Source organism: Hydractinia symbiolongicarpus, chromosome 5, assembly GCF_029227915.1.
Source record: "Hydractinia symbiolongicarpus strain clone_291-10 chromosome 5, HSymV2.1, whole genome shotgun sequence".
In the NCBI taxonomy this organism is placed as follows: domain Eukaryota; kingdom Metazoa; phylum Cnidaria; class Hydrozoa; order Anthoathecata; family Hydractiniidae; genus Hydractinia; species Hydractinia symbiolongicarpus.
Genome location: NC_079879.1, coordinates 23824300 through 23839041, shown reverse-complemented (window position 1 = coordinate 23839041; position 14742 = coordinate 23824300). Strand labels below are relative to the sequence as shown.

The window sequence follows — 14742 nt, the reverse complement described above, 5'->3', positions numbered from 1 at the left end:
CCTTTTTTCGTACTTTATTGTTTTTTTAATAGTTCGAACCAGCTTAGAAGTGCTGCCATGTTTTCCGTAAAACTCAAACGACACCGAACAAGCTTTTATATCTAACAAGGTTATAACCACATATATTCGAGAGATTGGTATCAGAAAGTGGTTTTTTAACGTTTTAACGTATTTACGTAGAAATTTCCTTTTAGTAGAGTTTAAAGCAACGTGCATGAAGCCATTTTGAAGTTCGACTTCCGTCACGTTCGTGTTTGCATCCTTCGGATTCCAATAATCCATCGTTCCAAAGCACCGATTGATCGATCTTACTGGACTTTCGTCGAGGAATGCCACCACCACATTTATGACGCCAACCTCAGAGTTTTGAACTATCCACAGTGTACCTTTTCGCAAATAAATCGAACAGAGCTGAAAATCGGTAAAATAGATCCCCGTGACGTCAAATCGTTTAACGTCAAAGGTTACAAAGTCGACATAGTACCCACTTATGATCATTTTCTTTGGTTTTAGTTTTAACACAGCCATGCGAGTGTTATCGGATACGCACAATCCATGCGTTTCGTATTCTTTCTTGGCAATCGAGACACAAGAACGGCGTCTCGCAAACTTTATCAGCGTTATCGAGCCATTCGCTTTACGGGGACACAGCGATAGCGTACGTGTTAAGAAATCTTTTATTTCTTCAGCGCGAACGATTTGCGGAGGAGTACAGCACTCCTCACCACGGCTATTTTGGCTATACGAAGCTGTATCCACACCTACACATAAATAACCTTTCTTGAATAAGTTGTAGGCTTTCTGGCATGTATCAAGAGTGTCCAAGCAGTCATTCTTCAGTTCGTACTCATCTATTGACGTGATTGTTTCCACGTTGCAGTTGATGCACTCACAGTTAACGTTAGCCATATTGTTTTTAACCATTCCTCTAGAACAATAAGAAAATGTTTATAACCCGTTCCCAGACCCTTTTGTCCCTCTTTTTTTTTCATTTTTTGGCAATTGGTCCGATATGCAATCTGATAAAGATTCTTAAAGGAAATGAGAAATGTTTTATTCTCGACATTCTCTCTTTAAGACTTGTAATGCTAAGTAGTAATATGCATGTGAAACAGTATCCTTGTTCCCAGGGCTTTTATTCTAAACAAAAAACGTAAGCCCTGGAAAAACTAACACACGAACTACAACCTTGATTGAAATTTCATTATTCTCAAAGTAGCCATGCAACAGGTAGTATAAAACCTCTCACCCGGACTTAGCAATGTTAAATTGTTGGTTTTACTACTACAGAACTTGACGTTGTTGTCAGTAAAGGGGAGAAGTCCGATTCCCGTGCCCGAATCAAGCAGATATACACTAGTTTTAAGTAAGATTGTAGCTGTTTTGAACACGTAAATCAGAAAAAAAACACATCAAAACTACAAAAACACGTGATTAATATGCAAAAAATGACAAAAAAAAACATTTCGTACAATATATAATGAAACGTAAGAAAGATAACTACACGAAGACAACGTTTTACAAACTCTATACAAAAATTTTATGTTACTTCGTCTACTCTATAATTTATTAGCTCTATCACTTACTCTATAAATTATTTGCTCTATATTCTCTACAAAATAAAATATATACTGAATGAAAACCCACGCAGCTCCTTAATGATTTTTTAATAATATTTGCCAAACTAATGAATTAATCTTAATGACGCAAGAACGAGGCTAATATTTGCAACGTAATCAAGAAAAGTTTTATTAAATAATTTGTGCCACCGCAAAAAAAGAAGGAACTCTATGTCACGAAAAAGGCGCTATCGAAAGTACAACGATTTTTTTAGAAGAAACCTTGGTGGTGATCTAATTTCAAAAGTTTTTCTTTTTTACCTCCGCTTCAGATTCAAGGTTTCTTATTGTTTTTTGAAACTAAATCTGGGCCTTATAAAAGAATCAGCGACGATTGTCTAAATGAAAGGTCAAAAAAAATGCATCGCCTTTTGCAGTAATTTAACATACAAAATATTCCCTAAAAAGTTTTAAAAAAGTTCTAGTCAATCATTACAAAGCACTATTCTAAGGTTTCTTATAAAAAAAATAATATTTTCCATTTAGACATTCTAGTACAACGTTTTTTATGAAACGATTTCGTATATAAAACCAAGCTTGTAAGGTGCAAAGAGAATTTCCCATGTTTACTTATACGAGCTCTTGTTCCTGGACCAAGTTATCACAGCTAAGCTAACTTGCTTCAACTTATAATTATTTAGTTTACTGGCTAACTTAGATGACGTATATAGCCATATTGATAGACGCATTTTTTCATTACACAATTACTAGTATAATTTGCACAGCTTCAAAACACATTCGTCTCTATAAATTAAAATTTTTAAGCGTACTTTAAGGTAATGAAACTAACGAAAGTGCAAAACATTACTTCAAACTTGTGTTTGAAGTCACCTTGTGTATGACGTCACTGTAATGATATGTGTATGACGTCACTGGCATGATATCGCTTGCCACTCAACAATGGGAGATTCCAAGTTGTAAATCAAGTGGAGAAAAAAAGAAGTAAATAAGAAAACAAAGTCTGGCTTCTAAGCGAGTTTCAATCAGCTCTAAACCAGTGATCACTTTGGCACGATCGATTCCACTCTATTACGCATAGCCAACACCATTCGTGATTGCACCGAGTGCAAGTCATATGATTACAACCTCCTAAAATATAGAAAAAGCGAATGAACTGTTTAATAGAGAAGGAAAACTTTATTTACAAATGCCAGTTTAGATGTTCATAACAAAATGATTAAATTCGTGCGAGTTATATATTGAAAACATGTACATGTCCAATGGGGTACATTTCCCGCTGCAAAGCAAAATGTTCAAGAGTTTTTTGCTCGAGTGCAGATATTATTTTCCATTGTGTCTTAATTTTTTAGCGCGCGAAACAAAATTTACAAGGTAATATGGTACTAGCTTTAAACAAGAGATTTTAAAATTTTAGGTTGCTAAATAAAAAAACAAAACAAAAGTGCAGTCCAAGACAAGACAAAAAACACGTTTTTTATAAGAATATACTCTATCAGAATATTGAAGATGTAAGTAGACAAAAAGTTGAAAATATCAAGAATATGCTCATCTGATTGAAAATATAACGTAATTATAATTCACGAGAACTTTAATCAACTTCCTTATTCATGACTTACGTAGTTACTCGGATTGTTAGAATAACTCGCTTCAAAAAATCAGATCTGCAAACTTCACACGTAAAAAAAAAGATTTTCTTGAATTATGCACAAACCATCAAGTTGCCAAAAAATAAAACATATAACCTGAGGTTATTTGAAAATGTTGCTACAGTTAGCTCCCAATAACTCGAACAACAGATAACTTGAACTTTTATTATCTCGAACCAACACCCCATCCCCCTCCCCTTCCCCCTGAGACTAATTCTTTTTAGTCGAGAAAGGAAATCTAAGACTTGATAAATGTCAGATTTTAAGTTTTAATAACTCCTGATGTAATATAGATAATTAGAAATGTCTGTCAAGGAAAATTCAACATACAAGGGACTTGCCTGCCTTTTTTATCGCCAAGACTGTTGCTTTGATTTGAACTATAATCTCATTTTAGAGCTCGAAACTCGAAGATTCATTAAAACTATTCTTCTTGGTTCCTTGGAAGTTCGAGTAATCGGGAGTTAATTGTATATTGCCTAGAGAATTTTGGCTCTTAAAGACTTACACATTTTGCTTTACAAAAAACGTCTTTACAAAGGTTACCTACCATTTTTTTCTGTGGGTGTTCCGCACCCAGGACATCTTTTCGTAGTTCTTCCAATCGTTTCACGACTGTCCATGTCATCTCGCCATCGCGCACGCAACGCATGGCGTGAATTAACTTCATATCCCTAAATAAAATAATTACGGTATGTAAAGGATTAAATACGATCATTTGTCTTTTTGCAAGAATTGAGGGAACGTCGAGCAAAAATTTAGACTTACAACCTATCCTTTTAGCTAAAAATTGAAGCCATATATTAACAACCTCTTCTCTTTTACTTGCAGAATACAATTGATTCGCTTTAATTCAAATTTTATAAGGAAAAATTAAAATTCAATTAAAGAGTGATAAGAATTATAGACCGTTGAGTTTTTAAAACGCATTTCGGTGTAACTATGGTATGGAAACGAAAGAAACAATGAGTACTTCACTTACACCACCCTGGTCCCATCTCTCTTAAGTGAACCTTAGGTAAGCCTTATTAGGGACGTATAATAAAACATGCTAAATGATCAAAACTTTTAAAATTCGAATAATGAGTAGCTCACACGGTTCACAGAATCACAGAGTATTTTTGCAAAGGTAATTGAGATGTTGTTAGAATAAATTGACAATAACAATGATTGGAATTATAAAAAGAACAACATAACAGAAATTTCACAGAGACTTCAAATTTGTTCCAACGATACAGATAATCAAACTATGGAGGTTCGAATTCGAGAAAATCAACTGCAGTAACCATCGCCATTAATTTCGGAACAGATTCGCAAAAATTACGGGCATCGCGAGCATTTTTAATGTGAAAAAGGTTCTCCTAAGTTAAAGTGTGAAATACTTCGCTACGGGTATCAACGCTGGTCAATCATGCATATAGCTGATCGTGCTATACAAGAAACACGAAAAGACAGTTGTTAATTCTCCCATATGGTGCATTACAGCCGACACTTGCACCTCAAACACTTGTGAACGCTTATTAGGAACTTTTTGATCTTTGGGAGTGGCCACTGTGTCCAGGTATGAACACGGTATACCAAAGTAAATAGCTAGGGTGCAGAGAAATTATCGATGGAAGCTTTCTCAACGTGTACACTGAACAATGTATTCAAACTTACATTTGACGCATCTGAATTAGTGGCGTGTAAATTACCCGTCTGCTCACACTGCCCATCGTGAAATGTTTGACGACAGTCCCGACAGAATACCAGCTATAACAACAAATTCCAAAAAAAGATTTATCAACAGAGCGGTCAAATACTTTCGCGAATTTCGGATAAATTCGCGAATGAGAATGTTTTAGTTTTTCCTTTATGGACGTTAGAATTGACCAAGAAATAAAGCAGTTTTTCAAAACGATTTCACATTTATAAAAAAAAATGTTTTGTGCACAGAGACAAAAAGTATTTGAAATATTTCAAATTTAATGAAACTGTTGTGAGACTTTCCAAATTCCAAAAGACTAAAGCTGTTTAAAGGGTGATTGGTTAAAATTTAAAGGACTTAAGTTTGGTTTTGCTTGTGAGTGCTGATAATAAAAAAGAGAAAAAGTACAAACGCATGTCCTTACATAGAAAATTTTTCTACTTTTCCAGCTACAATAAGAAAGAATAATTCGACCTACCCCACAACCTCCGCTAGCCCTGTGACACGTCACTCGTCTAGCATTATTTTCAATTAAAAGACCATTCCCGCATCCTTGACCTGGACATAAGATACCACCATTCTGTAACACAAACTCTTCCGTAGCAAAGTTTTTATAGCGCTCGTACTAAATAAATAAAAAGTAGACTTTTACCGAGAAATCATTAAATACAACCAGGCTCCCAAATTTTTGTCATAATTATTTTCCATAGCTATTTTTTAAACCTTTTGGTCATAGCTCAACATTCAATACAACATTACCTGGTCCTTTCCCGCAATAGCAAAATGATGCGTTTCTTTGATAAACCTGTCATCACAAGTTTCTAAAGTGAAGTATAATTCCATATAAAAAATAACTATTGGATTATAATCACACTGTCATGGACTAATTTTCGTAAAGGTATACAAACTAAAAGTGATCAAACTTTGTTTTAAGATCCTAGTTCATAAAAACAACAAAGTTGACATCTTACTACAAAAACGCCTTGACAACCGAGATCAATTTTTCACAACAAAATATAAAAGTGATGTAACGCTGCTTGCTATAGTAAATAGCATAACAATAATTACCACATTTTTAGAAGAAAGAAGTATGGAATATTTTAGACAGTTAAACATGACACCCTAATGTCCCCTTAGTGACAAGATTGATCAAAAAAGAGAAGTAATTGACAAGTTGAAAATAGAGCTTTTTGTTATCGGTACACTTAGTGTGTAGCTACAAAGCATTCGACTTGTAATCATGCGGTTGCAAATTCAAGTTGCCACCCTTTAGTGTAGTGTTGTCAACTCGTTTAGTGCGATCCACTGACCATTAAATGGAAAGCAAATGAAAGCAATGATATACGATATCTGGCAGGTACTGTAACTTAGCTACCGTCAGAGGGGAAAAAAGCAAACTGTCAGGATGGCTTTGTAGGCTAATAAAATATTACAAAGTTTTCGATTTATGCACTTATACCGTCAGAGGGGGGAAAAAGAGCAAAATGTTATAAAGTCTTCAATACTTTAGGCACTCATACTTTTATTTTCGGCTTTTTATATTAGTTTAGCAACGATAGTGTTCCAGATCATTTTTGTCTGTTAATGAAATTGCTGTTGGCTGTTTGCAACGCACAACTTTTACCATATATATCTATGCCTTAGTTTAAATTTTAAAACCTTCTAAAACATGGCTAGAAATAGTAATTTTTTATTTGTCTTCTGAAACAGCTAATATGTAAACTAAAATGACTCTAAAAAATGCTGTCAAATTTATATTTATAGTTTATTTATATTGTTTTGTTAGTCCTCTCTTCTTTGAATAAATTCACAACAATTGAATACAAAACACTTTCTGGATCTTATAGTGATTCAATATGATTAAATATTCTCTTTTTCTGTTTCTTTAAAACTTTTTATTAGTCACAAATGGAATTTATAATCAATAAAAAAATTTATACAAAGAGTATAATATAAACATTACACCTACCACCACCACCAGGACATGACAATGTATAGCCGATATCTCTAGCTAACACAAATTGTCTGTTGTCAAGTTTGGTGCGACAATACACAGAAAAACAATCTAAGCACATTACGTGCGAGTCATCACAAGGAAATACCAGGACAATATCACTATAAACGAAGAGAGACATTTATGTGAAGTTTACACTTTATTATACTAGAATAATATAAGGAATCCAACTTTAGCCTTTTGAACTGTCAAAAATGATTATGATAATAGCTCCACATAACGTGGAGTCAGGTAGCAGTCCCAAGATTTAAAGTTAGATTTAAATATTAAAAGGGCTCCTTTAAAACATCCATATAATTCAAAAACTGATTTTAATATCAAAAATAAAATGTAGTGAATTTAGTGATTGTGTTCCTGACACAATCTATATCTTTGATGATAAACAAGTAAGAACTGAAAGCAAAAATATTGTCAACAGAAATTAAAAAGGTTTCTTGAAAGTTTTTAGAGAAAAAGTCTTTAACAGGCAGCTGTTATTGTTGTTAATGTACCAAATCTTGTTAAAAGTAGAGAAATTCAAAACTAATTTAAACTGTAAATGGTAAGCATAAAAACTGAAATTTTTACCGTGATGTTTGGGATGCCCTTATGTTTGGTGGCAATTTAGCTGTTTAAAGACAAATTTTACCATCACAATTATATGTGTGCTTTCTTGCTCAGTGATAAATAAATAAATAGTCCATTTTTATTATCACAAATTCTGCATCCTTCTTTATAGTTAACTATGTCAATTGTTGTTAAAAACAAAACTTTTTTTAATTCAGGACCAATCTGGACCACAAAAAAACATTTACATTAAGAAAACTGGATCACATGGCATGCGTTCTGTTATTATGATAAAAAATCTGAATATAAAACAATAAAAGCCCTTGGAATGAATTATTGCAGAAAAAAAGTTTGTGATACCGCAACAACAAATAAAATACTGCTTTGTAAGTTACGTAAAATTATAGGACTATATTTCATGGTGACAATGAAAACTAAAATCTAAATTGCAGGACATTCCAGGACCTTTTTACTGAGCTACAGGGAAATTTAGTAGGTTTGTAATAAGATCTAAATAATTGGATTTGCAAAGATCCAGCTCAACATTTTTACTTTATTGTCATTTTCAAATTTGGTGTATTCAACAGTTTTAAACTCTGCATTCCTTTTCTATTTTGTATATAAAAATTGATATTTTGCATTTATTTTACTTAGAAATAAAAGCCTTCTCATATAATAGTTGAAGATTGAAATGGTGATTAGTGCAGTAACACCTGTCTTTTCGATAATTCTGCTTCCTCTACTGCCATAACAAGTTATTCAACTCAAGATATTTTGAATACCCCTACCTGACATCCATGCATGCCAAGCATGGCACATCTTGCATATTTGTTCTCAGGAGACGCAATGGTAAAGCAACAAATTCATTGCTGTCTGACGCATTGATATGCTCAGAGCATTTGAAAAAGAATTCCTAAAACATTTGCTTTTTTACATTCATATATATCTTAAACAAATCTTAGGTTAAATTTGACATTAACAAAATAAACAATATACACACAGCTTTTCCACCTGCACAGTTAGCTTTATTACACCAACCATTTATCCTTTCCGCCATCAAAACATCGTCCCAAGAATTTGGACCCTAAAAATTTGGTATTGCATTTACAGTGCTCATGTTACTTCTACAGAAGTTCTAACTTCTTTACATTATGCTGCATACAATTATATTTTCTATAAACTAAAAGTATACTATTACCTTACTAATCTCAAAGGCTTCATCCTTGCAAATCTGACAACGTACTCGTAACTTTCCTGGTTTTACACCATTACATGTTGACTTGCAAAACACGTAAAACCTTGGTCTTCTTGTGTCTATGGAAAAACGTTTCGCATTATATATTTAACTACAGTCGGTATCTGCTCAAATTTTACTTGGTATAAATAATGAAAGAAAGTATAAAGGTAAGGAAAATATTATTTGATCCTATACATTTCGTATAGGACCAAAACTTCTTCAATTTTTTAAGGTTTTGTGACATTAACAATAAAATATTAATAAGGTTTTGAATTTTTGAGTAATTTTAGCTTCTTTTTAATTTGTTCTCATATAAACACACACAATTGAATTTATTAGTAAAATAACGAAGATGGTATCTTACTTTCTTGTGCCTGTTTTATTCCATTTTGTGTAGGAGCAACAAAATTTGTTGAGGTCACATTGCTTCTTTTCTCACGATCAATAGAAGATTCAACGACTATTGCATGAACTACTGTACCATGTGTAAGGTGGCAATTCTAAAGGTAAAATTTTACCAGACGTTGACACCAACAATCAGGGTGTCTAGAGGTTAGATTTATACCTGATTTGATATTTATCACAATGATTATTCATATTTTTGGTGTTCCGCCACTTGCAACCAATCAAATTATTTTCTCCAAGCCTCAATCTAATTCACCTAATCCCCCATTAGTTACACACAAATTTTTATCACAGATTTTCCTTTGTCATTCCCTGATTTTATGTGGATTCCTTTCCTTAATTTTCCCCTGATCTGTAATCTACCAAGAATACTGTTTAGAACCCTTTAAAAAGTGTTCTAATTGTTAACATTTGATTAAATAGAAGTGTATAATTAAAAAAACATGTAGAGTGAATTAAAATAAACTTCTAATTAAAAAATTAAAATTACATTTTTTCCACAATATTTGGAATAAGGCTAAATTTCAGAGTAACTTTGACAAAAACTGAGCATATGAAATTAGCTTTTTTCAGCAATTCTGTACAAAAGTAAAAACTTACTTTTAATAATACAGTGTTTGATAGTTCTGTTCCAGCAAACACCACTTTCAAGTCTTCTACAGATTGATTTGAGTGAAGATACAGATGTTGCTTCAGTTGATGCACTGACCAATTAATATTAGCTCTTATACGGACTGTTTTCCCATCTATTTTGATAAGCAAAGGAACAGTTTCTTCCATGCCAAAAAGTTGACTTAAATTTATTCAAGAAACTAAATTAAATCAAGCCTGCAACTTTAATTATCAATATACTATTCAATAAGTCTTGTAAAAAAATTTACTGAGTCATAAGAACAATAAAAAAGAGTCTTCATTTGAATTTTGTTGAAATCACACTACATCTTTCAAAATCGTTATAAATGTAAGATTTTAATTAGAAAATCGAAAACATCATTAGTTTGTTCAATGTGTTCACAACAACGTCAATATTTCTGTTAGAAAATCAAAAAAATTGAAATTTTTCGAAAAAAACGAAACCCACTTTTTTATTTTGAATTTGTTTCGTTTACTTCGAAAAAAAATTAACACATTGAATTTGTTTAGTTTTTATTCTGTTTGGTTTGTATAATACTCGATTTGGTATCGGTTGTTTTAATTCGTTTTACTAATCAAACGTTTTTTGTTTTTATTTAGAATTTTCAGTTTAAAAATTTTGGATCCTGTTCCATTTGTTTTGATTTCACTAATTTTTTTTAGATTTCTATAAGCAGCAAATCTTTTATAGGAGCACAATTTTAAACGTTTCCATGACTACACACAAAATGACAAGGTTGTTTTCAGGCAGTCGCACTGATATTGTGCCATTAACCTAAAAAAAATCTGTGCTCTCGCTACGGTCCATCACCAATTTTGCGTAGCTACTCGTTGTTGTCATATACTTCAGGGTCAGAGATGTACTTCTCGCATACTTGTTTAATAAAATACCATGAGGCCACATATCAGAATCAGCAGTTAGGTGTTACTCCAAATCCTGAGGCAAAGATAATATGCCTTGGACAAGGACTTATGCCTTTGTTCTTCAGCGTGACTAAATATCTGCCCATACTGTAGTGACTGTAAAAGAAGTAATATAAGGTAGGAATATCTTGATCCTGACTGGATACTATAATCCCAACATAAATCTTATCCTCAAAAGCCACGGCTACTACGGTACCCTCCAAAAAGCTCTTGTACAAGGAAATTTTAGCCAAGCCACTTGTTTGGACACTTTTTTCAACTGCTGTACTGAAATTTGACAATGTTTGACATTCAACCATAACTTTATGTACAGGTGCATTGTCAAACCCACATAATGTTGAATGATGTAAAAAATAGTTGTGCAAGAATTAACGTCAGCAGCATTAATGTCAAAGCTGTTATTATTGCTGTTGTTCATTTCGTAAAAATTTGAATTCATGACGTCAGGAATATTAGGTTATGTAAACCAAATAACATTATTATATTTTAGTGGCAACAAAGGAAAAAATTGGATATTAGAAAATCAAACTTTAACCTTCTATTTTTTGTACTCGTGTTCTTTACTTATTATTATGTAAATATAAAAAATAATAGTAGTAAAATTGATTAGAAAAACCAAAAATAACAATTTTTTCTAACAAAAATGGCAACGTGATAGAAATTTAAAACCCTCTTTTTGAAGAACGACTAACAGAGTGGACATTTAAGACAATTATTTTTCAAAAGTAGTATATAATGGAAAAAAAAGAAAGAAAATGGGGAGTGTACGTTGTAAATTCAGCATCTTTTTTTGCGTTTAGTAATTTATATGCAAAAACAATAACAAAAGATCGCTAGAATTACAAAATATGGGTTGATTCCCAAATAAACTTTTGGGTAATATTCAGGGAATGATATATAAAGTTGGTTATTATGAAATGCTGTTACCAGAGGTTTGCTCCCATAAGCTGAAGGGATGACAATTTTTTTCTTGAGGTATCCATCTAGAATCTGAAAATTGTGCAGGGATGTCTTGTCATCAACAGTGTAATTTGGCAACTATTGACGACAAAAAATATGTTGTGTTTCATATTGTGTATGCTTAAATATACTTGTTAATTCACCATAGTATTCCTCCTTGATGCAATATACAAAGTTGGACAGTCTGTCACCGCTTTTACTGATCACATACGTTATATTGCTAAAACACATGTTTAATTGTACTAGAGTCAAGCGAATAGCAATATTGGAAATAGATTCATCATTGTAATGCTAATCAAACTTTGCATTTGCCCATCAAGTAACTTAAAAAGCGATTTGTTATAAACAATTTCTTGCTCCACCAATTTACCTTTTTTTCGAAGTCTTTAAAATTGGCGTCTTCTTTTCCAAATTTTTTTGAGAACACACAATACATAATCCAACAATAAATCTGAACAAAACGTATATACCCTACATGCCCAGTAAAACAGAGTCTAAAAATACTTATCAAATACGTATAATTATAGGTACCTAGTATGTTTCCATTATTGTCAATTCTGGATATTGGCAATTGAGGACTTCTTGTGAAACATTTTTTTTGCGTGCTACGTTTTCCACTATGAAACAAGTGAAGTGCTTAGTTAGTCTTGGCTGCCAATTTTCACTTTAATTCAGGAGCTATGGCTATACACACATATATATATATGAATAAAATCATTGGTTTGAACAGTCACTAAACTCTTTTTAGACGTTAAAGTTTGTATATACCTTGAGCCAAGCTTGTGTATTTCTTAAAACATGCATATTTTTTTTACGCTTCCTTTGCAGCCAGTCTCATTGACTTAAAAGCCAATAAACATTACAATGTCACATTTATTGTATATAATTATTTTTACCTGCCTGCTCATATCTATCGTCCTATGAATCTTCTCAGATGATTCAGTTCTCCTAAGGTTTTTTACACTTAATAGTTCAACAACATGTTGGCACACATCCTTTATCATGTACATTTATCATGTGAAAACTTCATGCCAGATGGCATGAAGTTTTCGTATCTGAAAAAGTTTTATTGTTTATTTTAAAAAAATAACAAACTTAGAATATTTAGTAGTAAACTCCCACTTTAACATTTTAAAAATAAAAATGCCCAAAATATGATTTTCAAATTACCCTCCATGCTTGTCCATCTGCATAAACTGATGTGCCTTTTATTCCATCACTCTCGCGAAAATATTTTCTTGATCAGCATTTGGCGTGTCGTAAGTTTTGTGGATTGCAAATTATTCTTGCACTGATGGTTTTTCAGGAATTAGATGCAAATTCGACTCCACCAAGAAAGTATACGCGGTTCTGACGCATAGAAGAATCTTTTTCAAGGTACCTTCTGTTTCGAAGATAAACAATCTTTTTCAAATTATCACATCATGTTGCCCTAAGATATCACACCTGGGGCATACTTTGATAGAACCAGTTGAGGGGAGATGTATAACATTTTCCCCAGCGGGGCCAAATTGAAAAGTACTGTTTCTGTCACGGAAGGAAATCAATACACCTTATTGTAAATTTTAGGAAAGCTTGAAGTATTCAGTAGATGCTGATTATATGATCTTAAGTGTTTGCCAAGAGGTACTAAGGGACAGTAAAAACATCACCTATGAAAATGTAATTTTTCAGTAATAGGCCAATGAAACTTCCGTCACGGCAGGAATGATAGAAACGCTTTAAAGTGAATGTTCAACTTTAAAGGAACATCCAGATAGCTCAAGAATTTACTATAAACCGACAATGTTTCCGATTTTCTAATAAAATTTGTACATTTGTAACGATTTTGGAGGACGTTAGTATCAGGAGTGACACTTCGATACACAAAAAATTATCAGAAATTTGTTACCTCTTGGGTCTCTTGTAAAGAGCTTAAAGGGATCCTGAGGTACTTTTACAAGTTGGACTTACCTGAAAGATTTTCATAAGAAATTCCCAATGACATGTTTACTTTTTGTTAAAAGTTCATGTAACCCCAGATATCGTTTTTTAAATATTTGTTTTTCTTGCCGCCTTGATGGCCGCTTCGATCTTCCTGGTTGCTAAAAATTTCAGACTAGCTCCAGTCCTTTTTAGTGGCACGTGACCCTATTATATAGTACTTCAGTAGCGCTCACAAATTAATGACTTTCACTTGCTATTAATAATGACTTTCATAGCCAAAAACAATTAATATACTGTCGCAACAAAGTTAAAAAAATCCAACGTATACTTTCCACATCCATCTCGGTAAGAATGGTATGTTTTTTTAAAAAAAATAATTCAACATGATATACTAGTCGTCTAAGCAATAAAACAAAAAATAATATATTAGCAGCAGATGATTTCTTTTATTTCAAATTTAAAAGAATTTGTTTCAACAAACAGGTTGTAAAAATTACTGATCTATAACTTGTCGACTTAGGCAGGGTATGATGCTCAAGTGAGTATTGCCAACCTTGTTCTCAACAATCCTTGGGGACTAGGTTGCCTAAGTTACTTAGTAGATGGATATATTTTTTATTAAAAAGTATTAAAAAATCAATAGAAAAGAATACTTTAATTCATCCCACAATACAGAGAGAGGCAGAATTTACTGTCAGCCAGCTTGAGTCAAGCTTTTAGCTATAGCTGGCTAGTCATTGCAAATGAAAGAGCCTGCACAGTAGAAAAGTTGCTAGCCAGCTGATATATAATAGTTTTTCTCCATATTTGTTTTGTTGTGTGCAGGATAAGAAAGAAAAAAAGGGAGCATATGATAAGGGTGGGACGGACGGTGTATTCTCCTCTGCTGCAATGCGTGGGTAGCTAAATACACTTTCACTTGTGGCTGCTGTCTGGAACTTTTCTGATTGCTGCCATTCTCGTTCCCAGAGCTCTTGAAATTTGCAACTGTTTACAAAAGTCGGATATCGGCAAATCAACGGGAAATGGTAGGGAAAGAAGTTGCACATGTTTTTGTTCTTTTTTCACTTTACAACAACAAAATAACTATATAGTTGTAAGCACAGTTTCACAAATCAATGCTCGATTTTGCAGCTTTAAAGAAAATTGACTATTTCCTTCAATTTATAGATGTAAGGAATAAA

The 14742-nt window shown here is 32.8% G+C and overlaps 2 protein-coding genes across 4 annotated transcripts in view; one reads left to right on the top strand and one right to left on the bottom strand.

Annotated features, from left to right (window-relative positions):
- Window positions 1-1419: 1419 nt before the first annotated feature.
- Window positions 1420-13923, bottom strand: LOC130645526 (E3 ubiquitin-protein ligase parkin-like). The gene is made up of 12 exons (XM_057451541.1): window positions 13586-13923; window positions 9716-9927; window positions 9075-9210; window positions 8672-8787; window positions 8474-8557; window positions 8262-8386; window positions 6883-7028; window positions 5673-5734; window positions 5392-5538; window positions 4886-4978; window positions 3777-3900; window positions 1420-2708 (listed from the first exon to the last, which is right to left on the bottom strand). The coding sequence occupies exons 2-12, from the start codon at window positions 9893-9895 to the stop codon at window positions 2599-2601; spliced, it is 1323 nt and encodes a 440-aa protein (XP_057307524.1). The 5' UTR covers window positions 9896-9927; window positions 13586-13923; the 3' UTR covers window positions 1420-2598.
- Window positions 13924-14426: 503 nt separating this feature from the next.
- The window catches only part of LOC130645525 (focadhesin-like), a 36595-nt gene continuing 36279 nt past the window's right edge, over window positions 14427-14742 (top strand). The window contains exon 1 of one of the 3 annotated variants that reach the window (XM_057451536.1): window positions 14427-14730. The gene's annotated coding sequence lies outside the window, so the exon portion shown is untranslated. The remainder of the gene's footprint in view (window positions 14731-14742) is intronic. The other 2 variants (XM_057451538.1, XM_057451537.1) reach the window with 2 other exon arrangements.